The following is a 27,908-nucleotide window of genomic DNA, read 5'->3' as shown; positions in this document are numbered from 1 at the left end:
TACCCTCTTCCATTGGCAGAAGATATAAAAGTTTGAATACATGTATGAATAGATTCAAGAACAGCTTCTTCCCTACTGTTATCAGACTTTTGAATGGACCTTTCAAATGTTAATGTTGATCTCGCTCTACAACTTCTCTGCAATTATAAAACTATTCTGCACTATGTTCTGCTACCCTGATGCACTTTGTATGGTACAATCTGCCTGTAAAGCTCGCAAAACAATACTCTTCACTGTATCTCAGTACATGTGACAACAATAAATCAATCAACATCCTTTATGCGGTCTTAGAAATGGTATATTAATTTCAAAGGAATTTGTTACCTTACTGATTTAATGTTTTCTTGCATCTGTTAATTGAATAATCCTTTGTTTACAAGTTCAAAACTCCTTTACAGCCTGATTCTCCCCACTGTGCAACCATTGTCTCTCCCCACACTTCTTTGCAACCCCATTTTCAACCATACACCTTTTGCAACCTCTTGCTGTCCCACACCTGCAGCTTTCTTTTCTCTCTGTTCCCTCACATGCAGGTTCAATTCCACACTCCTGCTAGCAGCTTCCTTATCCATTTACCCCTTGCCACTTTCTCCCTTCTGAAACCCTCACAGCTTTCTCCACTCCCACCCTGGTTTTCTAAGTGAATTTTCAGACCAAATCATTTTTAAAGTTCTAGTAAAACATATGGCACAGTTCAGTGGGTATCTGCACTACATAGTTTGGTACTAAACCACAGATTCTGTGGCAAGTTAGATTATCTCAGCCAGAAAATCAGTAAGGAACCTAATGGTTCACTTTGTCGACCAACAGGTTGGAATGGTAAGTACAGAACAACCTATATCAGCCTTGGCTCAATTGGTGGCACTCAGGTCTGAGTTACAATGTTCTGATTTCAAGTTCTGCTTCATAACCTGAGCACCAAAGTTGAGGCTGACACTTCACCTTCACTGAAGGAGTACTTGCACTGTCTGATGTGCTATTTTTCAAGTAAGACGTTAAAATGTAGTCCCATCTGTCGAGCAACAAAAAAAGATCCCATGCAAGAGGGAGAAACAAATAGAAATAGTAATACTTGAAACATATCCGTCATTCTGGAGCTTCATTTGGGGGTTTACAAAGTGAGTTGGAATAGAATATGTCATTCACAAGTTTTACTGGATATTTCAGTAATGGCTCTATTTCAAAGGAGTGTGGGACAGAAGGGTAAGAAAATTTACTTTTTGGACAACTGCTGCTTCCTAATCATTGTTGTCACTGCCACTATACACAGAATCAGCTCTTACCCACCACCTTTTATATCACTGGAATGGCCTCTGTAAGACAATGTGTACAACATCTTTTAAAAAAATTTTAAAAGTACAAAAAAAACTTGTTGTAATGTTCCTGTCGATGCCACTTCTGAGAAAGGAAAGGGACAGGTCCACATCAAGTTGTTAGTTGCAATGAATTGGGGCCTGAAAAGCTATTTGACTTCCCTTCACTGATTCAGTGAGTATCTTTGCTAGCAGCTGATGCTGTTTAAATAAAGTTGAGTGAAACAGCAATGGCGGCGCCCAGTGAGAGGGGTTGGAACTGGTTGGTGCCGCTTGCCTTCGGTGTGACCCTGTTAAAGTGTTTACTTATTCCTGCTTAGTAAGGAGCTGCCCCGGATTAGGGGTTTAATTATGAAACTTTCTTTTTTAAAAGTGATTTCTCCGCTGCAAGGACGGGTGGTGGGGCCTAGAGGGGCCGCTACTGCGGGTGAAAGGCGAATGTTATGTCGTTTTTTTTTTAAACCGAGGCTTTGCTAAATCTCACTGAAATCAGAGGCTTTAAAAAAAGTTATATTAGAACGCTAAGTCTAAATGTTGAAAGAAATTCGTGCAGCAACTTCGTCATCATTCAATTTGTTTTATTTATTTTCTCTAGTACTCTGTCCCATTACAGCAGCTTTTATTTGTTGGGATGTTGTAACATGGGTTAGAAATGATATAGTCTTTCACTAGGGGTTTTTGTAGTGCAAGGGCAATGCCCCTACCTCTGAGCCAGAAGATCCATGTTCAAGTCCCATCTGCTCCAGAGGTAGTAAATATCGGCAGTTGTTCCCTGAAAGTATCACTGGGCGCTGATTACGATTATTTTCTCCCTTCTCTAGCTTTTGTATCCATTTGAGGTCATTGCTGAAGCTGAGAAAGAATGTATTTCTATCACTTGAAGACCACCCAGATGAGTTATAATGAGACAGGAAACCTTTCTGGTGCAAACTGCACCGTGGGCGGCACGGTGGCACAGAGGTTAGCACTGCTGCCTCACAGCGCCTGAGACCTGGGTTCAATTCCCGACAGGCAACTGACTGTGTGGAGTTTGCACGTTCTCCCCGTGTCTGCGTGGGTTTCCTCCGGGTGCTCCAGTTTCCTCCCACAGTCCAAAGATGTGCGGGTCAGGTGAATTGGCCATGCTAAATTGCCCGTAGTGTTAGGTAAGGGGTAAATGTAGGGGTATGGGTGGGTTGCGCTTCGGCGGGTCGGTGCGGACTTGTTGGGCCGAAGGGCCTGTTTCCACACTAAGTAATCTAATCTAATTACAAAAAAAACTGCTATTGTTTGTTTGGCTAAGTGGCACACTGCCAACTTCATTTACCCATGGAGTTACCATGGTGGAATGAAAGGTTGCACCTTTGAAACAAATTGAGCAGATCTTATTCTAAATCAAGAATTAAAACAGCTGGTAACTGCAATTTGGTTCATAAGGAATATAATCATGTTAGAAGCTAATTTAAGTATGTTCATTGCAGCCTTTCTGTAATAGCAACATCAGTCACCCTTGTGCTGTCATGATTGATCTTTAATGCCACAGCTGGTTTTCTATAATAACTTTGGATAATAGAAATATCATTTTCAGATCCAAATGAGTAATCAAACAAACTACCAAAGAGTATTCCAAACTTTTATCACCATTTTCATGTAGAATGGTTTCCTAATTTCACTCCTGAAAAGTCTGGATCTAATTTTTAATCTAAGACCTCTCATGCTAGATTTCATTTCAGCAGAAGTAGTTTTCTATATGTTCACTTCATCAGTTTTCCCTTAAGATATTAATTTTGATTAAAACAATATCTCCTCACAGTTTAACCCTTAACACCTAAGTCTCTGCATTCCTTTCAAGGCTTGCACTTAGCATAAATTTTCTGAGTGTGGTGCCTAGAACTAAACACAGTACTTCTGATGTGAATTTGTACACATGAAGCATGATGTCTATCTCCTATTCTCTTCCTCCAAACCTAAAGGATACTGTTATAATTTTTTTTTTCTGTGCCTGTCTGTGATATTCTAATGATCTATGCATGTGGACCTCTAAGCCATAGAGATGTACAACAGAAATAGATACTTTGGTCCAACTTGTCCACGCAGACCAGATATCCTAACCTAATCTAGTCCTGTTTGCCAGCACTTGGCCCATATCCCTCTAAACCCTTCCTATTCATATACCTATCCAGATGCCTTTTAAATGGACTACTTGCTCTGGCAGCTCACTCCATACACACATCACCCTCTGAAAAAGTTGCCCCTTCTCTGTGGACCACAAAGTTTTGACTTTTCACCATTTGAAAAGCTGTCTGATCTATCCTTTCTTCTGGATAAATGACAATAACCTTACACTTGTTTGTATGGAAATCTGTTTACTGCAGTTTTATCCATTTATTTAATCTCTTTATCACTTTGTAATTTTTTGCTTCCATCTACACTATACACAATTCATCTATGTGTCACTTGGATATATGGCTGCCAATTTCCTAACCACGTCAGTAAATTTCCTCCATTTCATGAACTATAATTTTGGGCAACAGTCACCAAACAACCCCACCACTCTGTGGCTGACCACTTCAACTCCCCCTCCCACTCCACAAGGACATGCAAGTCCTGCCTTCTCCACTGCCAAATCCAAGCCACTGATGACTGGGAAAGAACACCTCATCTTTCACCTTTGGACCCTTCAAACACACAGCATCAACACTGACTTCTCTAGTTTCCAAATCACCCCTCTCCCTGCCTTACCTCAGATCCAACTCGGCACCAGTGTCTTGAATTGTCCTACCTGTCCATCTTCCTTCCCAATTATCCAGTCCACCCTCCCTACTGACCTATCAAAATCACCTCCCACCAGTGTCTACCTATTGCCTTCCCAGCTACCTTCACCACTCCACCCTCCTATTTATTTCTCAGCTACCCCCCAACATTCATGATGAAGGGCTTATGCCCAAAACTTTGACTCTTCAGATGCTGCCTGACTTGTTCTGCACCACACTTTTTGACTGTGAAGATGTTGTCAAGTATCTTGAGAAAATACATATAAATAACATCCATTGGCATTTCCCTGTCCACTGTAGTCACCTCCTCCAAAAAAAATTCTAGGAGGAAGTGAGGACTGCAGATGGTGGAGATTAGAGCTGAAAATGTGTTGCTGGAAAAGCACAGCAGGTCAGGCAGCATCCAAGGAACAGGAGAATTGACGTTTCGGGCATGAGCCCTTCTTCAGGAATTCAGAAATGCCGATTCCCCTGATCCTTGGATGCTGCCTGACCTGCTGTGCTTTTCCAGCAACACATTTTCAGCTCTTCAAAAAAAATGCCAATAAAATTTATTAAACACAGTCTAGCCATTACACACCTATGCTATCTTTCCCTGATTACCTTAAAATATTACATTGTATCCTTACCTGAACTTCATGATGATAAATGATGTTAATCTAACTGGTTTATAATTTCCTTACTTCCTTCTTTTGCTTTTCTTAAAAAGCAGAATAACATCTACTTTTTTGATATCTTAAGGAAAGATTCCTGAATCAATGACTTTCAAAAGTTGTAGTTAGTAATTAGTAAAGTTCTCACCTGATTCCTTTAAAATCCTGAGCTGAAAGCCATCTAATCCTGAGATTTTGCATTCTTTAATTTTACTATCTTCATGATTACTGTTAATGTCAATTATAACCACTCACCATCCCGACTGTTTACCATTCAGCAGAAACTGAACTGGACCAACCATATACATACTCTACAAGAGCAGATTAGAGGATAGGAGTTCTGCAGTAAGTGACTCACTCCAAAGGATCAGTTAGACTCCAAACATCAGCTCTTTTTCTCTCCTTACAGATGCTGCCAGACCTGCTGAGATTTTCCAGCATTTTCTCTTTTGGTTTCAGATTCCAGCATCTGCAATAATTTGCTTTTAACTCACTACTGCTGTCCACCATCTACAAGGTGCAAGTGCTGAGTGTGATGGAATACTCTCTGTTTGGCTGGATAGATGTACCTCCAATAACACTCAATGCTTAACACCATCCAAGACAAAGTAGCTCACTTGATTGGCAATCAACACATCCCTCACCTTCAAAGTTCACTTCCTTCATTGTTGACACGCAAAAGCAGCAGTGTGTACCATCCATAAGATTAACTGCAGTATCTCGAGAATGCTCACTTGACAGCTCCTTACCAACCTGCACCCTCTATCACTTTGAAAGCCAATGGCTGCAGATGTTTGGAAAACCAACACCTGCAAGTTCCCTTCCCAGCCTCTCACTGACCATACTGCCACTTCTCTTGAACTCTATCATTTTGATCATTAGTAGATAAGTATTCTCACTCTGCTAGACCTATTAACTGTCATGATTTCAAATTTGTAGTTTGTGGTGTGTGGACTAATTGGTATGAGTGGGTAAAAGATTTGGAAGAGTTTGATTAGCAATGGTCATATTTAATGGTGGGCAGGTTCAATGGGCAGAATGGCCTACTCTTGTTCCTATGGTTCCAATTTAATTGCTGTCAGTGTTCTGCAGTAATAGTGACATTAAATAATGACAACTGATTAGGTGTGATTGTCATTTCAGCCATCCTGCTTTAGAAGATTACATCAATTTCCACGACCTGTATAATTGTTATTTGACAATTTCATTTACAGTCATTCAACAGACTTTGAAGTCCACAGAAACTGGCTGGCAATTACTCACAGTTTACCTATTTCACAGTGGTATTATGAAGTAAGTGTTTATGACTTATGGGTCGTGTTTATGATGTTTCAAGTATAACGGTGACTTGTGCAAATTGATAGGACATGGCAGAAATAGCCAGATTATCAGTCGTGATATTGCTGAGAAAGATCATTCACCCCATTTTATTTAATACTTGCAGAAGATCTACATTCCCATTCATCATAAAATCCAGTTGTTTATTTAATGTTTCTATTCGTGTTAGTTCTCTAGAAATTTTTTCCATGAACGATGGGCTTTTATGTGAGAGCTGCAAGCCTAAATATGCCGGTGCCCTCTGTGTTAGCACCATGGTTTAACTTGATGCAGTGTGCTGAATTTACCTTCCTAGTCCATCTGTTAACTTAAATACTTCTTTTGAAGTCTTTTTCCTTTACCAGGATGAAATGTAAATTCAAGTTTCTTAACGATTTCTTTATGACTTTGCTGTAATGCTAAGGTTCGGTCTTTCCATCACAGTACACCACCTGCAGGTTTTTATTGTTTGATTTCAAGCTGCATGATGAATCTGGACACAATAATCATGGCATACTTAAAGGAAAACATTTTACAGCTTTACCTGTTGATTAGGTAAACCATAGAATGTTTTCCAAGAGGAACATAGAAAAATGGGAGCAAGTGTAGGCCATTCGGCTTTTTAAGCCCAGTCTACCATTCATTATTATTATAGCTGATCATCCAACAATAGCCTGTTCCTGCTTTCTCCCTGTATCCTTTGTTTTCCGTGGTAGCAAATTCCATAGGCTCACCATTCGCTGGGTGAAGATGTTTCACTTTGTCTCAGTCTGAAATGGTTTTTCCCTGTGTCCTTAGACTGTGACCCTGGGTTTTATATTTCCCCACCATCAGCAGCATTCTTCCTGCATCCACTCTGTTGATGCTTAAATATGGCTTGGTATTCAAATCAGATTTTCAATTGCAGGAGGATTAGGCGGCACAGTGTGTAACTGTAAATCAGTCTGCTTTTTAAAACAACGCATCTGTCCTTGAGCTTATAAAACTTTTTAATCTTAAAATTGTTGATAAATTAAGTAGAAAAATTTATACCAGTTTAGGAAGCATCAAATTTGGGTTGGAACATAGAGGTTTCTCTGCCGTAAGATATCACTTTTGTGACTCTTCTGGCAGGAGGAAGTCATTACAACATAATCATCTACTTGTGTCAGTTTATTTTCATTTAAAATGTGATACATAGGAATTTAACATTGGCATGTATAAGCTGTAAGACTTTTTAATATATTGAATGGATAATAGAAAATCTAATATAAAAAAGATCTTAAAATAGAGATTGTACAACTTTTTATTAGTCCTGATCCATTTATCCTTTGTCCTTTAAACCTCCTTCATTCATATTAAAGTTGGTTGACTCTCCTTGAGCAAGTTGGAAATTTAGGTAGATTCAAACAGATCTTCCACTGATTGTAGATTTCAACTGTTTTAGCAAGTACATCTTTTTTGTGCTATTATACAATAGTTTTACTGGATTCTTGATTAAAGAAAAGATTTTTTTAAAAAATTGCCTATTAGTGCCACCACAAATAATGCTTCTCTTTGTCCATAAATTGTTTTGGCAATTTCATAAACAAACTGTAACAAAGCCTTGCCAACTCCCTGCAGAAAGCTGTCAACAATTATTTCAGATTAATCTGGGTATAGGTGGATAAAAAGTTGAATACAGGATAAATTTTAGTGAGAAAGGAAAGTGCAGTGAAGCAAAAGTCAATAATGAAATTCTTCAGAGTCCTGATACACAGTGGGTCAAAATTGTAACTTGCACCTGCTTTATAATGTGATCTGATTGTATGAAACTATTTGCAGTATCAGCCATTAGTGAAAATAATTAAGCAAAATCTATTAAATGTTGTATTAATAATACATATGAATAAAAGTTGTTAATATCTATTTGTTGATCCAAAATGTTGAATTGTAATTGCAAATTATGAATTGAAATGTAACTTTTTCTTTTCCTGTCTATTACTCCTACACCTTTCTCCCCTTCCTCACCCTGTACCTAGGCAACTTCGCAATGGACTTTGGACTATCCACCATTTTTTGCATGGTTTGAATACCTACTGTCTCTCATTGCGCAATATTTCGACAAGGAAATGTTGGTTGTCCAGAACCTTAATTATGCCAGTGATGCAACAATTCTATTTCAGCGACTTTCAGTCATCATCATGGATATCGTACTTATTTATGGAGTACTGGAGTATGTCTTAATATTTATGTATTTAAAAACGCAGGTGTTCTTTATTTGTTGTTTGACAAACATAACCAGTTGAAAGATTAAACATCAGTTATTGTGAAATAATTGTCAAACCACCAGTTGAGAGATGGAAGATCACTAAATGTTAGTGTTGATTTTAAAAAGATTGTATTTTCCCATCCTGTGCTACAGTGCTAACTCTTTAAGAAGTATTGTTACTCATACAATTCTGATACCAGGCCCCAAATGGACATTATTCATCTTGTATATCTGTGATCTATTCAACTGTGAACAGACTTTTTGAACAGAGTGGCGAAGGGAGAGGGCGGAGAGAAGCGAGGGCTGCTGGGTAGGTATGTTTTTCCCACTTTAAAAGGGATTACCTCGAGAGTCGGGCCTCCATTTTGAACTGAGCTGCGAGGAGAGAGGGCGGAGAGAAATGAGAGCTGCCAGAAAGTTTTTAAGTGGGTGAGATCTAAACCCGAGACCCTACTTCCCACCCACCTCCTCTAACCTTACTAAGGGTCTGTAAACTCTGTAAGATTTCGGGTTTTGTCATTTAATTCTTCTTCTCTTCCTTGTTTAGTCCTGTGTGGGCTTTCAGATTAGTGGGGTATGGCTGATAGGGCAGTTGCATGTTCCTCCTGCAGAATGTGGCAGGTGAGAGACATGACGCATGTCTCCACCAACCCCATCTGCGGGAAGTGCACCCAACTTCTGCTCCTCGAAAATCGAGTTAGTGAGCTGGAGCTGGATGGACTGTAGATCACCCGGGAAATTGAGAGGATGTACTGGGAGTCACTCCTCAGACACAGGATAAGGACAGCTGGGTTACAGTCAGAGGGGAGGAAAGAGAACCAACAGACAGGGCAGGGATCCCCTGTGGCCGTTACCCTCAGCAATAGGTATACCTTTTTGGTGGTGGGAACAGCCTATCAGGGGAAAGTCATAGTTGTCAGCTCTCTGACTGAGCCTGGCACTGTGGCTCAGAAGGAAAGGGGGAGAATAGCAAAGCGCTAGTGGTAGGGGACTCAATAGTTAGATGGATTGACAGGAGATTTTGTGGTCAGGAACAGGACTCCCAGAAGATATATTGCCTACCGGTGCCAGTGTCGCTGATAGGGTTTACAAGATTCTGAAGGGGAAGGGTGAGCAGCCAGAAATTGTGGTACATATTGGCACCAATGAGGTAGCCAGGAAAGGGATTGAGGATTTGAAAAGTGACTACAGAGAGTTGAAGAGCAGGACAAGTAGAGTAGTGATCTCCGGTTGCTACCGGTGCAACGAGATAGCGAGGTGAAGAACAGTCAGCGAGTGCAGCTTAACTTGTGGCTGCGAGGCTGGAGCAGGAGGGAGGGCTTCAGATAGTTAGACTTGGGATATCTTCTGGGGAAGGTGGACCTGTACGTGAAGGATGGGTTGCATCCGAACTGGAGGGGCACAAATGTCCTGGATGGGAGATTTGCTTGTGTGCTTTGAGAGGGTTTAAACTGGTTTGGCAGGGGGTTGGGAACCAGAGCTATCTGAGAGGGGGTATGGTTGTAGATGGGTCAGGATGTAGTGAATCCATCGGGAAGGTTTTTCATGTGATATAGTAAGGGTATGGAATGCTTTGCCTGCAACAGGAGTACATTCGCCAAGTTTAAGTGCATTTAAGTTGTCATTGGACAGGCATATGGATGTACATGGAATAGTGTAGGTGGGATAGGCTTCAGATTAGTATGACAGGGCAGCGCAACATCAAGGGCCGAAGGGCCTGTACTGCGCTTTAATGTTCTATGAATTGGTTAAAGTGTGTCTGTTTTAACGCAAGGAATGTCAGAAATAAGAGTGATAAACTTAGAGCATGGATCAGCATTTGGGACAATGATGTTGTGGTCATAATGGAGACGTGCATTTAACAGGAGCAGGAATGGTTGCTAGATGTTCCAGGGTTCAGAACGTTTAAAAAGAACAGGGAAGTTAGGAAAAGAAGATGGGGGTGTAGCATTGCTAATTAGAAAGCGCATCAGAGCAATATATAAGATTGAGCTTTGGGGTTTTCTCGGCAGCCTTGTATCACACTGGACAATCTGTTAATCACTAAGCTATCGGAGGAGTTCCACTTTAACTATTTATGATCAAATCATTTCAACCAGTAGTATTTATACTTAGTTTTTGCAAAAAAGGTTAGCGTCAATCTCAAATATTGCATTACAGCTCATTTACTGTACCTCAGTTGGCAGTGCTCTGCATTTGGTCAGTGTTTTGACAGAAAGGGCAAACAGGATAAAATTGTGACTCCTGGTGCCTGGCCAAAGCTAACTCATGCTAATTCCTGTGCCAGAGGAATGTGGGTGAGGACAATGCAACATGAAGTGACTAATTAGCGTTCATGGTTTTAAGTACTATTTAATAATAATTCTCCATTACTTTGAGTTACCAGTCAGTTATACTATTACAGAGGGAGTTTGGAGTAGTGTCCGGGTAGTTTTCATGTTACACAGGTTTCATATATCCTGCAGCTGACAAAAGGAATATAGTTGATAGGAGATTGAGAACTGGTCAAATCCCCCTTACCTGTGAATGGTTCTTGATCATACTGACATCAATGGGAGAGTAGACTGATATCACATACATTAATTGGTATGAATTCTCATGATTAAAATTTATGTTTTATTTATACATTTTTTTTAAACCGGCATGATTTTTAAATATTTTAAAAATCATTACATTGTTGTAATTGGAATTAGCTTCATGTTTAAAACTGCATAGTCAAAAATGATTGTCATTTTAACATGCAACCCCAAATCAAAACCCTCTATTGTACCCAGAAATTCGTCTAATTTAAGACAAAGCACATCAGCGTCTTACGGTGGTTGACAATTAATATTGTAAGCAATTTTTAATTTAGGTATGCCACATTTAGAATATACTGTTCTGATGCATTTACGGTAGCTACAAAAACTTAGTGTTTAAAAGAAGATTCCTCCTTTGCTAATTGTCTTCATTAGTTCTGCTGCCTGTACAGTAACTCCAGTTAGAATGCAATTCAACCCCTGATCCTGAAGTGAAAGATGTTAAAGCACTATATTAACCAGTTTTCAGGGTAGAAAAAAAAAGGAATTGTATGACCAATAAGAGTATTTTTATTTGCCCTGTTTTTAAGATGTTGTAAGTGTGTTAATAGAAGAAAAGAATCAAAGGAAATAATGGAAAGACCAGCATTTATACTTGCAGTGCTGTTACTTTGGAACTTTGGATTATTGATTGTTGATCGTATCCTTGCATTAGAAAATGCATCTTATGAAACAACTTGGGTAATATTTAATAGAATCTAATGCCTTAAATTGATTTCATTTTCTTTGCTCTGACAAATAATCATTGCTCTTCTTGTCTAGTTTATGTTGGTGATTATGACAGGCTTTCACATTTTATCTTTAGATGTAATCTGTTCTATAATGGTAGGCTGTGTGGGCAAACTTCGCTGTGAAGTGCATGATTTTAAATTATGAGAAAACCATTGGGTTGTGATGGTAAAAACTTTTTTTTCAACATAATAGACGAGGAACTAGCTACTTGGATACACAACTAGCTCAAAGGTAGAAGGTGGTGGTGGAAGGTTGCTTTTCGGACCAGAGGCCTATCACCAGTGTTGTGCCACAAGGATCGGTGCTATAACAACTGCTTTTTGTCATTTTATATAAATGATTTGGATGTGAACACGGGAGGTATGGTTAGTAAGTTTGCAGGTGACACCAAAATTGGAAGTGTAGTTGGAACAGTGAAAAGGTTACCCCAGCATACAACAGCATGTTGATCAGATGGGCCAGTGGACCAAGGAGTGACAGATGGAATTTAATATAGTTACATGTAAGGTGCTGCATTTTGGAAAGGCAATTTAGGGAAGGATTTATACACTTAATGGTAAGGTCCTCAGGAATGTTGTGAACGAAGAGAATTTGGATTACATATACATAATTTCTTGAAAGTGGAATAACAGGTAGATAGGATAGTGCAGAAGGCATTTCATATGCTTGCCTTTATTGGTCAGAGCTTTGAGTGTAGGATTTGGGGGATCATGTTTCAACCGTACAGGAGATTGGTTGGTACTATTGGAATACCGCATGCAATTCTGATCTCCCTACTATAGGAAGAATATTATGAAACATTAAAGGGTTCAGAAAAGATTTCCAAGGATGTTGACAGGGTTGTAGGCTTTGACCTACAGGGAGAGGCTGAATAGATTGGGGCTATTTTCCCTGGAGCATTGGAGGCTGAGGGGTGACCTTATATAGGTTTATAAAATTGAGGGGCATGCATAGGATAAATGGACAAGGTCTTTTCCCCAGTGTGGGGGAGTCCAAAACTAAAGGGCGTAGGTTTAATCTGAGAAGGGAAAGATTTAAAGGGGACCTAAGGGGCAACCTTTTCACGCAGAGGGTGAATGAACTGCCAGAGGAAGTGATGGAGGCTGGTACAACTACAACATTTAAAAGGCATCTGGATGGGTATACGAATAGAAAGGATTAATGCAACTGCTGGCAAATGGGACTAAATTAATTTAGGATGTCTGGTTGGTGTGGATGAGTTGGACTGAAGGGTCTGTTTCATTGCTGTATATCTCTATAGTTGTATACAGAGGATTTTATTTATTTGTCTTTATTTTCTAACAATTTAAAAATCTTTGTTGCTTGACAAAAGGTGTCCATTGCTGACTGACTTTTGAATATCTTTTACGATATCTTGCAATGTTATGTGGTGCCTGAGAGAGAGAGAATATTATTACTTGCCCAGAATCTCAAATAAGTGAGCAGAAGCCACTTTAGAAAGTGCCATAGGATCGGAGTTTAGGAGTGGAGTCACTTTTAAGTGTTGAAGGAGGCCAGAGAATAGATTTTCTTTCTCAGGTTTGAGTGATATGTGATGTGGGGGGAACTGTGAAAGAAATGTTGCCTTTATTTCTATTTAGCGCGTGTATATATTTTTTCTCTCAATTCTCTCTCTCTTTCTCACACACACACACAATATGATTCCTTAACTCGGACCCAGATATTCACTTTCAATACAATGGTTTGTTATTTGGTGTCATGCTTCTTTCCATTGCAAGGATGTTTCAGGTGATTTGAGAAATTCAGTATAATAACTAATTCTTCAGTGCTTAGTCATGGTATACATTAATCATTGAAAAGTGAACAGATTGAGAAATAACCAAAAAACACCCAATAACACAATGTTTTAAATATTTTAAATGATTTCATTACAGGAAAGACATTTGGAAAGTGCACTACTCTTTGCAATCCTGATGAACTTTAAGCACATTTTTCTTTATGTGGCTCCTGCCTATGGTATTTACCTACTACGTTCATACTGCTTCACTGAGAACAAGCTAGGTATTTAATGTTTTATCAATTTTGAGATGAGATGAAACTTTCTTTCATCCTTAAATGCATTTGCATTCGCAAAGTGAAAAGTAGAGTACAATTAGAGAAATTGTGTCAAGGAGAGCTGATAAGGGAGAAAAAAAAGTTGCGAGATACTGGTGTAGAAAATTATATTAATCAGATGTGTCCTTTGTGAAATGGTCATAAGATAATTAGAGATGAGGAAAGGCCAAATTAAATTCATTCAGCCCAAACAATCCCAAAGTTCTTGTTTTACAGTATCCAATTGTTCCCATCGCTTGGTGTCTTGCAAACCACCATAGTGATTTGGTATAACTGAATAATTTAGTCAGTGTCTTCAGAGAACAATTTATTATAATTTAGCATTGGAACATTAATAGAAGTCATGTTTTGATAATCACATTATGAATTCAAAATACGAACATTTAATTTCTGATGAAATTGTATACCTGAGGATTTTATTAAAACATAATAATATTTATACCAAGTTTTGTATTTTGCCTTCCAACATTTCCATTCTTTCATTTTTTGTACTTTTTATTTTTTGCTCTCTCTCTCTCTCTCTCTGGCAGCCTGATTTGCTTGTTTCCAGCTCATGCATAGAAATATAAGGTTGCAACATAGTTTAAGGAGTACTAACATAGGAAATGTGCACATATGTGCTGCCCATTTCAGATTTATTAGGCAATAATGAAGCTTGTCAAAGGTCAAGATAAATGTTATAGGGTTAATAAAAATTGATATTCGATGTTGTTTTGCTGAACTTCTTAAAGTTTGTTTTGTTACAGGTTAATCATTAAACTTTTTCAATTGTTAACTTAGCAATCTCAAATCAATTATGGTAATCTATTCAAATTGACAACCTCAAAGTCTCCAGCTATGATGCTGTAAATCAGAAATAAAAACAGAAGTTGCTGGAAAAGCTCAGCAGGTCTGGGAGCCTCTGAAGAAAGATCAGAGGCGATCCTTCCTCTTCACAGGTGCTGCCAGACCTGCTGAGCTTTTCCAGCAATTTTTCTTTTTGTTGTGTGTTGTTGAGGAATTCCACTATTTGAACCAATCAGAGCTTTTGAAAGGGGTCTTGATCATGAAGATAACCTTTTGGAATTTCAATATACCTCATGCTCTTTGTTATCATTGCCTAGCTTGTAATTATTGAAATATTTTCTTTCACAATATACTAAACTTATCAATTGTCATTATTGTTACTTCTGTTTATTTTTAAGGTGGATCTATCCAGTGGAAGAGTTTCAGTTGTTCCCGTCTTTTTGCCTTGGGATTTATAGTCTTCTCTGTTTTTGCAGTTTCTTTTGGGCCCTTCATATCCATGGTAAAGATATGTTTAAGTTAATTTAAAACACTTTATTCTGCACTTTCTATTTTACTGCATTTGAGATGTAAATTTCATGTACTTTGTTCCCACTCAACACATTTTATTAAGGTTTTGGGCAAATGTGCAGTTTTGTTTTAATACCAGGAGACATCAACATCAAACTTACTATTGATTCTGTAATACGTATGTTCCTGCAAATATCATTCAAGTACGAAATGTATACTTGATGTATTGGGGAATATCTGGAGCAATTTATAAAGGATTGTCAAAAATATTTACAAGGGTATCACTAAAATGCTGTGTATGGGGGCGAAATTTAATTTGGTCTTGAAAGCTATATATAGGTTAATAAACTAAAAGTATAAATTGAGGTGTGATACTAAATGGAGTATTTGGGCAAATGGAAGATGGTAAAGGATTCAGTTTAATGGCTGAATTGAACCTGCTACTGCATAAGGTAGGTACAAAAAATGCTTAACTTGGCACTTAACAACACTGTCTCCAAAGGCATCTGTGCTTTATGTTCAGAAAGAGACAGCAGTCATGTAAAAGTGCACATTAATTACAATTAATTAGAAGTGCACCATCCTTCTAGCAATTTGGCAAGGTATACTTACCTAATAGCTTTATGAAGAAGATAGATGACTCAATATGTTTGCCACAAAGAGTTACATGTCAAGTGCCTTCACAGTCACTGTTTGCCTCGTCCAACCTAATGTATCCCTACAGTTCCTATGTACTGTTGCTTCAGGGAGGGCACATGTTTATCCTGAAATTTTTTTTCATGTTTACATGCTCCATGTGCTCATGGCCTTAATCAGAGCAAAATGGTTTAGAATAGCTTCTGAATTAGACAATGCGAGATGTTGGCAATAATTGTAATGACAATATTTCAAAAATAACATATATTAGCACCATTATCTTTACTGATGTAAATTAAGCTCCTCTTCAATTCATTTTGATCCAATGGTAATAAAGGAATGACAATGTGAGTCCAAGTCAAGATATGTGATTTTGAAGGCTGAATTGGAGCTTATACTTCTGAAGAAAATTTTGAACCAAAATGCAAAATGGCCCAAGCATTTTATTAATTGATTTTCTTTCTTTCTCAGGGTCAGCTGTCTCAGGTGCTTACAAGACTATTCCCCTTCAAGCGAGGTCTCTGTCACGCATATTGGGCCCCAAATTTCTGGGCTCTGTACAATGTGGTGGACAAAATATTGTCTGTCATTGGTAAGGTCTAGTTAAGGTTATCAAACATTTAATACATTGACATGGTCTCTGAAGACTTTTACAGAGAGTAGTGATTTAATTGTATTGTTTACCTGAATATTGAAAATTAACAATTACTAATTAAATCATAGTTTCATAGTTCTGATATTTACCAAATAAAATTTAATTATCTTGCTGGTTGTGGTGCTATTTCTGTAAATATCATGTAAAATTGTTGCATCAAACAGAGATTCAAAATTCTGAATAACTGATAGTTTTCATTTCCTGGTACAGATGTAAAGTTACAACTGCTGGATCCTGCCAGGCTTTCAAAGGCATCAATGACAGGAGGCTTAGTGCAGGAGTTCCAGCATGCTGTCCTACCGTCTGTGTCACCGTTTGCAACGCTGGTCTGTACTTTGCTCTCAATAATGGTCAGTACCAACACACGCTTACCAAATAATTCCCCACACAGTGAAATATGATACAATTGATATTCTTCAGGCTTTTAATTTTTTTTATATATGTTGATTCACGCAGTTAGTAAAATCATTTGTTGCGATGAGTTTCTGAGTTTTGTGTTCACTTTCTGGTCTGGAAGCCGAATGCTCATGCAAGTGTTTCAGTATGTGCAAAATGATGAGTAGAGAACACTTGATGATTTTAGCTTCACTTATTAATCAATATTGTTAATATTTCTCCTTCTCTCCTACTTCAAGCCTGCTGTTCTCCAACTTTGGTTAAGACCTCGAGGACCTAGAGGGTTCCTTCAATGCCTCATCCTTTGTGCATTGGGGTCATTCATGTTTGGCTGGCACGTACATGAAAAGGCCATTCTCATCGCCATTCTACCTCTGAGGTATCTTACATTCTTAGCTTATGATTTTTTAAAATTACTAGTGGCAAAGTGGTTAGCACTGCTGCCTCACAGCGCCAGGGACCCAAGTTTGATTCCACCCTCAGTGACTGGATGGAGTTTGCACATTCTCTATGTTTCTGCTTGGGTTTCTGCTGGGTGCTCTAGATTCCTCCTACAATCCAAAGGTGTGCACAATTTAGGTGGATTGGCTCTGCTAAATTGCCTTGTACTATCCAGCGATGTGTAGGCTAGGTTGATGAGCCATGGGAAATTACTGGGATGGAGTGGGTCTGGATGAGATGCTCTTCGAGGCCCAGTGTGGATTCAATGGGCTGAATGGCCTTTATCTGCAGAGTAAGGATTCAATAATTCTATTACCTTTTGTAATGTAAGTAATGCAGATTTTGTTATAATATCATGTGCAGAAGCATCTCACAAAGACTTTTGAATTAGATCTTAACATGGGCAATTGAACTGGCAACGTTTTTTTTATTTTCTTTTGTGGCATTCCATCACTTAACAGCCCTTGAACAGCCTTGTTTGTCTGGTCATTTCAGATGGCAGTTATTAGTTAACCACTTTACTGAGGGTCTGCAGTCACATGTAGGCCAGGCCAGGAAAAGATGACAAATTTCAATCTTTAAGCAGTATTAATGAATCAGATAAAACAAAGAACGACAGATGCAGGAGATCTGAAACAAACAAAAACAAAAATTGCCAGAAAAAAATCAGCAGGTCTGGTAGCATCTTTGGAGAGAAGGCAGCATTGTTGTTTTGAGCTCAATGAGCTGAAAATGTCTTGCTGGAAAAGCGCAGCAGGTCGGGCAGCATCCAAGGAACAGGAAATTCGACCTTTCGGGCATAAGCCCTTCATTGAATTTCCTGTTCCTTGGATGCTTCCTGACCTGCTGCACTTTTCCAGCAATACATTTTCAGCTCTGATCTCCAGTATCTGCAGACCTCACTTTCTCCTTGAGTTCAATGACCCTTCTCCAGAATGTGGATGTGTTCTTCCAACAATTGATGATGGTTTCATGTCAAAAGTTCAGATTTGAAAAAAAAAGCGAAGAGGAATTAGCAAAAATGTCTGGCAGTTGATATCAAGGGAAATCCCAAAGTATTCTATAAGCAATCCATAGGGTAAGAATGATAAAAGGTGAAATGGGATCAAAAAGTACATTTACACATGGAGACAAGAGTATTAAGTGAATTCTTGTATCTGTCTTTACCTACAAGGCAAATGCTGCCCAGGTTATGGTGGCAGAGGACAAAACACAGTCTCTAGGCAAGTTTGAAATTGAAAAGAGTATTGATAAAATTGATAAGCTGTTGGTACTTGATAGGGTACTGGAGCCGAGTAAGATAAGTCCGAATGTTTTGAAGGAAGTGATCGTGGAAATTATAGAGGTACTGGCAATAATCTCAATCTTCCCTGGATTTGGGGGTGTTGCTGAAGGACTGGGGAATTGCAACATTATGCATATTTTTAAAAAAAAGGTTGTAAAGCTAGCCTCAGCATTTAAGGACCAGTATGTTTAACTTTGGGGACACCTCTTAAAAACAATCATTCAAAATAGAATTAATAGACACATGGAAAAATGTGGGTTAATTCGGAAGAATCAATATAGAGTTGTTAAGGGAGTATTGTATCAAACTTACTTGCAAAAGGTTTCTGAAGAAGAGCAAAGGGTTGATGAGGGTGGCGTATGTTACTTCCAAAAAGAATTCAATACAGAGTCCCAAAACAGACTCATGAGGAAAGTGATAAGTAATAGAATGAAAGGGACAGAATTGAGTGAGTGATTGGAAACACAGAGTAAAGGTCAATGCATAGTTTTCAGGCTCAGGAAAAGTTTATAGTGAAGGTCCCCAGCAGTTGGTATTGGGATCCTAGCTTTTCCTGATGCTCTTTAAGAGTACTCACTTGGTTCATAAGTTTTATAAGTTATGATATATCCTATTTTTCAATCTCTTCTTGCCTGCTACTTTAAAAATTTTCAGAAGAAAATTCCTAACATTAGTGCTAAAAAATATTCGTCTGATAGAGACTTCCTTCCCACCCTCCTAATATGTATTTGTATTGGAATAAAGGTTATTGAATAAAACAAATAAGATAGCAGTTATTTCCAAAGGAGCTGCTTTTAAATTGCAGTGTTTTTTCTTTGAAATCCTTAGTTTGTTAGCTGTGGAAAATACAAAAGATGCTGGAACGTACCTTATTTTAGCCACAACAGGGCATTTTTCCCTCTTCCCACTCCTCTTCACAGGACCAGGTAAGGATAAGATGATCATGCGCATTTACATTATTTTTGTGTTTGCTTTAAATAAATAAATACATTTTATCTACTGTTTCTCCCTCACTTTGAGCATTGTATGAAAATACCTACTGAGTTTCCATTTCACTGACCTAGCATCTTTGCCTATGAAACTGCTAAGATGTATGATCAGAATGAAGAATGACTCCTTATGGGGAGTTGTTAAAATGCAGACTAGAAGTTTATCTTTCTTTACTCAGTTTTAGACTTATTCGCAATGTGAGACATTGCAACTAAAAAGCTTCTAACTCTAAAGCCCACCATCAGTGTCTGTTTATATATGCACAAGATTATCCAATGAGTGTTCTTCCCCCATTCAACCTTAAGGTAGACACTTAACCCAGAATACCCCAGGCTGAATTCCCCATCCTTGCTGAGCTGGCTCATTTTAAATGGAGTAAAAAAAGGGCCTCCTGTGGGTTATAGAATAGGAAACGGCAGCAAAATTACTAGTCTTCCCATTTCACTTTGCTATCTGATGATTTCTGCTGGAAAATGTGTAAGCGTCAGTTTTGAGAGACAACCGAGGTTAGGTTGTGTGCAGTAGCCCACCAGTATTCACAGCCCATTCTCTAGGATGAATAACCCTGACATATTACAAAAAATCACAAGTACAACACATACAAATCTAAACATTGACTGGTTCTTTTAAGCATTATAGAATCATTTGGCAACTACTGGTTTCTTCTTTATGCATTTGATTTTCTCCCCTGTTTTCTCTCCTTTCCTAAAGAATACCTCCTTGTGTATTTTGGGATCACTAGCTTGTGATTAGGAGAGGCAATGTTGGCTGAGATTCCTTTGTCTAACATTGACACACATTATTGTACCTACCATGCTGGACCAGCACAGCCTAAATATCAGAACTGCAAATCTCCTAGATTATGAATTACAGCACAATCAAATCCATTCTGTTAACTCTTGTTATTAAAATACACTGTTCTATAATGTTATCTTTAAACTGTTGATTGCGTAGTAACCCTCTAATATGAAAAGTAAACAAAAATGCTATTATGTGTTACCTTTAACTTGGGGAGTTTGGAATAGAGGAGTGATGCTTCAATTCTTCAAAGTCTTAGTCGTATCTCCCCCACAGTATTGCATTCAGCTTTGGGCACTTCATCTCGAATTGATCTTGGAGGGGAAACAGCACAGATTTACTAGAGTGATTTGACGACTGAAAAGCTTTAATTTGCAATTTGATTTGTATTCCTTTGTGTTGAGAAGGCGTTCTAATGAAGACGTTTAAAATTGAGACATTTGACAAGATGGATGCAAAGAAATTATTTTGGCAAGGGAATCCAAGACAAGGGAGCACAATCTTAAAATTTCAGTGAAGCCATTTAGGCCTGAGATCTGAAAGGATTTTATCTCAAATGGTAATGAAAATCTAGAGAGCTCTCCCTCAAAACAACTGTGAAATCTGGGTCAGTTAAAACTGTAAACACTAGAACAAATAAGATTCTAATACAAAAATGGAAGTTTCTGGAGAAACCCAGCAGGTTTGGCAGTATCTGTGTAGAGAAAGCAGTGTCAATGTTTTGGGTCCAATGATCCTTCTTCAGAACTCATCGTAGCTGGGAAAAGGTGGTATATATGCTGAAGACAGAGCTGAGGTGTAAAGAAGTGAGAGAAGAGGTGGAAATGGAGTCTAGAGAAAGAAAATGACAGTCAGGCAAACAAAGAGATGGATAGTGGTGTGCCAGGGAAGGATAAAATCTCCTAAGTAGGCTAAATGGCCTACTCCTGCAATTTCTTATTTTCTTCTATGCTGATACAATGCTCGTTACAAACAATAAGCTCAAAGTTAGAGAACTCTTGAGTATGATTATCTCATATCATCTTCATCTATTGTTCCCTTCAAGTATGATTTCTTATTGACAGTGTAAGACTAATGAATTTACTTTTGTATGTCATTCATTGCATACAATGCAATGCTTTTCACTTTGTACTACTCTTTTATTCTTTACAGAGATGCCAATTAAAATCGGTCTCATGCTGCTGTTCACTATATATAGTTTCTCTGCTCTGCAAGCTTTGTTCAGGTGAGCTGAAATGCACGTCTCCTCCTGTTATGGAGACTATGAAGAGTCTCTGCTGTCAACCACTTATAAATCTATCTCAGCGCTCTTATTCCTCTGTTAGTTATTTGTGAGATCATTTATCTGCTGTCAATATTTAAGTACTGTAATTACAGTCTAAATGGGAAAGATGGTCTAGAGAAATTGCTTTTTGTTCAAATTACTCCCTCAATTTCATAAAAGCTTCATTTTTATCCAGATGGAAACCCACATTGTCAAGTGTCCAAGGGCTCCTGTAACATGATCAATAGGTAGCATCCTGTGCATTGGAAATCTCCAATGAAATAGAAAACAATTATTACAGAAATTATTAAACACCTGAAGACTTCCTACTTCTTTTCTTTGTCAGTTTGTGGCTGACATGGGAACAATGCAATAAAATAACTCAAAGCCATTAATTTACTCCATTTCTTTACTCCATATCTTTTCTGTTACCATTTTGCTCATACCACACAATATCTCTCGGTGAAGTGTGCAGGGAGCTACTCCTGAGATTTTCCACCATCGTTCTTGATCCACATACTAGAAAGCACACTCAAACACCCTGGACGATTCAGATATTTCTGCCCCAAACATGTTTAGGTGTTAACTAGACAATAGTCCCTGACTACACAACAGATTTTGAAAACTGATGAACATTCAGGAATTTTAGCAGGAAGATTTTGACAGTGAACTGCTGAAAGCAATATTAGGACAGATGGCTAAAACCTAGGGTAAAGAGGTCATTTTGAAGGAACACCTTCAAAGAGAATGAGAGAGGTGGAGAGGAATTTCACAGCTTCGGGTATACTTAGCTGAAAACAGTCCAGTATTGAGGAAAAAGAACGTGTTTTATCATTCTATGCCACCACACATACATCTCCAAAGAGGTCTATCACTGCAGCATTTGAGCAAGTATTGTTCCTAGTAGATAACAACAAATCTTAGAACTACTAGAATATTAGAAATACTAGCTGACCTGCTAGTATTTGACAAAGGGAAAAAAAAACTCCTCTTTGAATGTGATTTGCCCAGACCATACTGACAGGTTACCTTCATTTCTCTTTGTTTCACATCTTGAAATTTGGCGAAAGAAATATGCATTATTGGTCATGCTCTGTATAAACTAAACGTCATCTTTACTCGCAATACCTGCTTCAGCTTGTTTTGATAAAAGGTTCAGATCCCATTGAAATATTGCCTATTTCAAATATTAGGTTTATTGAATTAAAAAAGTATAAATGGTAAATCCACTAGAATCTAACTGAGTTTGTTATCCATTTAGGAGAGAGAGATCACTTACAAACCTACCAGAATCCATCTACCTCAGCGGTCTTATTCCTCTGGAAGTTATTTGTGAGATCATTTATCCCCTAACAGCATGGCAGCAGAGATTTCCCTTTGTGCCACTGTTGCTCATCTCTGTATACTGTTCACTCGGAATTACCTACTCTTGGATTAAACTGTACATTTCAGTCCTGACAGAGCCAGGAACTGACAAGAAGATGAAAGCACAATAGTTAATGGATTAGTTTTCACACTTTACTCAGAAATGTGAATGTGTTGTTAGCTTGGAGTTAAAGTATGCAAATCATGGGCCCATTAAAGGAATCACATCCTGGATAGAATATAAGAATCATGGATGAAAGACATATTCCAGTCTTGAGGCCTTTGCAGCTGGGATAGAGACCTTATTTTGCTACAGATTGCAAAAACATTAGTGCTGGGAATGGGATGACATTTCAAACATTGATGTACTTTCAGTACCTTTAACAATAATGGCCCAGTAATATGATGTTTCGGTTAATTTTGTTAACTTGAAAAATTGTCTCCTGGTAATTAAAGACTTGTTCTTTTCCTTTTGATTAATGAAATTCTTGTGATCCTACCAACAATTGGTGTCAAATGTTTTCACGTTATTTTGTAACAAAAAAATCATTCCATGGTGACCATTAATGTTAGAATTATAATGAAACTGAATTGTTAAATATAAAATATAGTATCACTTCTATGAGAACTGCAATAACTTCTCTTTAAGTTGAGGTATACCATAAAATGTAGGAACAAAGTAGGTCATTCATCCCATTGAATCTGATCTGCCATTCAAAAGGATCATGGTTGATCCAAACTGATGATTCTCAACCGTAATTTCCTGCCTTTACCCCATATCCTTGATTCCTATCTCGGCTTTGAATGTTCTGAAGGACCCAGTCTCAACAGCCCTCTGTGATAAAGAACTCTGCAGATACGCTAGCCTCTATCAGAAATAAATCCTCATCTTCTCTATCTTAAATGGCTAACCTCTTATTTCTGAGATTTTATCCTCTGGTCGTACACTCTCTCAGGCCTCCTCTCACTTCTAAACACAAAGGAGTACAATCACAGACTACTCAATATCTCCTCAAAAGAAGATCCTTCTATGCCTGGATTCACTCCTCCTTCGAACTGCTTCCAATGCCAGTACATCTTTGCTTAGATAAGGACCCAAAACTGTTTACAGTATTCTAGGGAAGGACTGACTCGTGCCTTGCATAGTTTCAGCAGTACTTCCCTATTTTTATCTTTGATTCATTTCAAAATAAAGGCCAACATTCCATTTATGCTGGTATTTTGTTATTCACAGACAAACCTCATATCCCAGTGTGCTGCAGTTTTTATCCATTTGAATAATAATCACCTCCTCTATTCTTCCTGCCAAAGTATATAAACTTAAACTTTTCAACATGTTCCATGTGCCACCTTTCACTCATTCACCTAACCTGCCCATACCTCTCCGTAGGTTCTTTGTGTCATCCTCACCACTTGCTTCCTATTTACACTTGTGTCATCTGCAAACTTGGCTGTACTACATTCACGCTCCTCATCCAAGTCCTTAATAAATATTATAAATAATTGTGACTCTAGCACTAATCTCTGTAGTACTCCACTAGTAACTGGTTGGCATCCTGAAAAATGCCCCCTTTATCCAAGTCTGTCTTCTATCACCCAAACGCCACAGGCTCTTATTATTCTGTTGTCTTTAGTGCGGTATCTCATTGAACAACTTTTGAAAATCTACATATGTTCCATCTACTGGTTCCTCTTTATGTTGCTGTTACCTCCTCAAAAAATTCCAATATATTTGTCAGGCATGATTTCCACTTCATGAAGCCATGTTGACTCTGCTAGGTTATATTTCTAGTGCTCCACTTTTACATCCATTATAATAGACTCTAACATTTTCCCAATGACAAATGTGAAGTTAACTAGTCTATAGTTACCTATTTTCGGTCTCTGTCCCTTTTTGAATATAGCTGTTACATTGTTTGTTAACTTTTAAATCTTCTCAGTCCTCTGATTTACTATTGATCTGTCATATTTGATGTTTGTTCATTTCAGTCTTTAACTTTCTCAGTTAGCCAGCTCCCCGATGTCTATTTATCTCTTTCCTAGAATTCTTCACTTTTTTAAACTGTGAATGATAAGTTCTATCATGTTATAGCACTATTTCCTAGGGTATCTCTTACTTATACATGAACCCTGCCTCATGAAACATTACAGATCCAAATAGCAGGATTGCTGGCTAGGTCCATATTGTTCCAGGAAACTACCCTGAATACTTCCTCAGAATATCTCCTGATGGCTACCGATACCAACTTGATTTTCTCAATCTACATGAAGATTGAAGTTATTTATGATTAATGAACTGTCTTTTTCAAATGCCCTCATTATCTCCTGATTTATTCCCTGTCCTACAGAACAGCCACTGTTAAGGGGCCTATGGACTACACTGTCTCTCCTTCCCTTTGTTACTACTTATCTCTACCCATGGGAAATCTATTCTTCCAATCCAAGATCATTTCTTACTCTTGTACTTATTCTAACCTGTACTGACAAAGTTATCCCACCCAACTTTCCTTCCAGCTTGTCCTTTTGAAAAGTCATATACTCTTGAATATTTAGTTCCCCGTTTTGGTCTCCATAATGTCTGTCAAATCATTCCTGAATTTGTGATAATTCATTTATTATGTTCTGAATACGACATACATTAACACACTGACGTTAATTTTGCCTTTTTAACCATCTCTCCTCGACATTGTATTTGTATTTGCTGCTTTTTTAATGGTTGTACACATCCCTTGTTACCTGAGTGTTATTTATTACCTAAATGGCAACCATGCAATGTTGTCATATCCTTTCTCTTTGTATGCCTATGTATTCCCCTCTCCAGAAACATCCATTACTAATTAGTTTAAAGCTCTCTCTGCAGCCCTGAGTTGTTCAATTTGTTAGGGCACTAGTGAACCCCTGTTCCACTGGAACATTCCCCTTCTACCCAAGTACTGATATCAACGCAGCATGAAATCCATTGCATTCACACCAGTCTTTAAGCCATGCATTTAACTCCAATTTTATTAACCCAAAAAAAAACTGCAGATGCTGTAAATCAGAAATAAAAATGGAAATTTTGGAAAGGTTCAGCAGGAATGGCAGCATCTGTGGACAGAAATCACAATTAACGTTTTGGGTCAAGTGACCCTTCCTCAAACTTTACCCTATACTAGTTTGCCTGTGTCTCGTGTGACATTTATGAGATGATTACCTTGGTGGTTCTGTTTTTCAGCTTTGCTCTGAACTGTTGGAAATCTTGCAGTAGAACCTCCTTTCTAGTGCTGTCAATGTCATTGGCAGGTGGATGGTGATATCTAGATATCTTCTCTTTCCAAGTTCCTCTCCCACCCCAGGAGATGTCCTTAACCCTAGCACAGGCAGCTAATACAGTCTTTGAGATTCTCACTTATGGCTGTAGAGAACAGTATCTATTCACCTATTATGCTGGCCTTTACCCCTGTAACATTACTATTGCCTCCTGCCACTTGAATGGCTCCCTTGTAACTGTTGAGCAATTGCTATGAAAATAAAAACCTTGCTCTCAGCTGATAATTACAGCTTTTATACAGTAGTTTAATGCCAGCCACAATCTGTTTTAGGCTGAATTAAGTTTGTACAAATTAAATGTTTAGACTTAAACTGGATCTCCTCAGTTCTGAGGAAGAGCCATCGGACCCAAAATATTAACTCTGCCAGGCGCTGCCAGATCTGCTGAGCTTTTCCAGCAATTTGTTTGTTTTGGTTTATACCAGTCTGTTGTTTGTTGAACATTTTTTGAGAAAGCTCTTGTGATGTGTTAATGATTAGTTTTTCTTGAGAACCAAATATATTTATGAAATCAGTTGTGTTTGTTTCCATTAACTTGCAAGCATTATGAATTGTAAATGTAACATGGAGAGGTGTTTATTTTACGAAGACAAAATCCTGTGGTTGAAATGGAATCGTGGAGTAACTGCAATCTTAAAAAAAAAGTTTCTTAAGAATGTAGTAAATTTATTTTCTTATGTATAAAGGACTAGGCATGAATTAGAAATGTCTGATAAACACTTGGAACTGACTTATCAAATCATGAAATTCATTTTCTATTACATAAATAAATGTGTGCTTGCATTTTTGAATGTGTCTAACTTCCTTTTCTCTGAGTATTGAAGATAGTGCTGGAATATGCATACATTTAACATTCACCCATAAGTTAACAAAATGAAAAATGGTTGGGTGAGATTAATGATTCTAAATAAAAACTAAAGAACTTGTCCTGAATTTGCATTTTATCTCGACCAATTTATCTGAGATCAGTTGTGCAACAAAGATTTTTTACTCAATATACTTCATTGTGTTTTCAAAAATAACATTTTAAAATTGAATTTTTATCACATGAATTTTTTTTAACATTGCTTTTATATAGCCCTAAGCATAACTGCAGGAGGTCCTACAGCGCTTTACAGTTGACTAAGTATTTTTAAAGTGTAATCAATATTAGCATTTACACCTTTGATTTCCTCCAGTTAATTGTCTGCACTTGTTTCTTGAGTGCTCTCTTCTCCTTCATAAACTTGGGACTTGTTCAAATTGCTGTTGACTGACTGTGCAGTTCCATTCACAATTTCTCTAATAATGAAGTAGCCAATGTTAGCCTACAATTGGACCTGAACAACCTCCAAATTTGAGCTGACAAGTGGCAGTTCCATGCTATATTTGTATCAGAATACGAACATCTTGTACAAGATAACGCCAGTGCCAAGTACTTGACCATCAACACTGTGGAGGAACAACACCGACAAAAACTTCAAAAGCATAACCCATATCGATTATCATGAAATGATACAGGATAGAAGGGAGCAGTGATTTGTTGGAAAAGCACTGCAGGTCAGGCAGCATTCGAAGAACAGGAGTGTCGATATTTCAGGCATAAGCCCATCATTAGGAATGATAAAGGGCTTATGCCTGAAATGCGACTCTCCTGCTCCTTTGATGTTGCCTGACCGACTGTGCTTTTTGAGCACCACACTTTTTGACTCTAGTCTTCAGTTCTGACTTTCTCCTGGGAGCTTTCTACTGCCCCAATCGACAACTTTACCATTATATTTCTTACATGTACCTTAAACTCATCACTAGTTTTAATAGATATTTTTATAATACTATATTCT

At 38.0% G+C, this 27,908-nt stretch overlaps 1 protein-coding gene across 1 annotated transcript; it reads left to right on the top strand.

Annotated features, from left to right (window-relative positions):
* The first annotated feature begins 1,543 nt into the window (after positions 1-1,543).
* alg8 (ALG8 alpha-1,3-glucosyltransferase) lies at positions 1,544-26,814 on the top strand. Its single transcript, XM_060826218.1, has 13 exons — positions 1,544-1,632; positions 5,934-6,012; positions 8,037-8,230; positions 11,376-11,485; positions 13,259-13,326; positions 13,473-13,599; positions 14,838-14,941; positions 16,057-16,177; positions 16,451-16,590; positions 16,876-17,015; positions 19,191-19,288; positions 21,303-21,375; positions 22,676-26,814. Exons 1-13 carry the CDS (start codon positions 1,544-1,546, stop codon positions 22,908-22,910), a joined length of 1,578 nt encoding a protein of 525 aa, XP_060682201.1. The 3' UTR covers positions 22,911-26,814.
* The last annotated feature ends 1,094 nt before the right edge of the window (positions 26,815-27,908 follow it).

Source organism: Hemiscyllium ocellatum, chromosome 6, assembly GCF_020745735.1.
Source record: "Hemiscyllium ocellatum isolate sHemOce1 chromosome 6, sHemOce1.pat.X.cur, whole genome shotgun sequence".
Taxonomy (NCBI): domain Eukaryota; kingdom Metazoa; phylum Chordata; class Chondrichthyes; order Orectolobiformes; family Hemiscylliidae; genus Hemiscyllium; species Hemiscyllium ocellatum.
The sequence above is the reverse complement of the archived record's forward strand: the minus strand, read 5'-3'. Positions and strand labels throughout refer to the sequence as shown.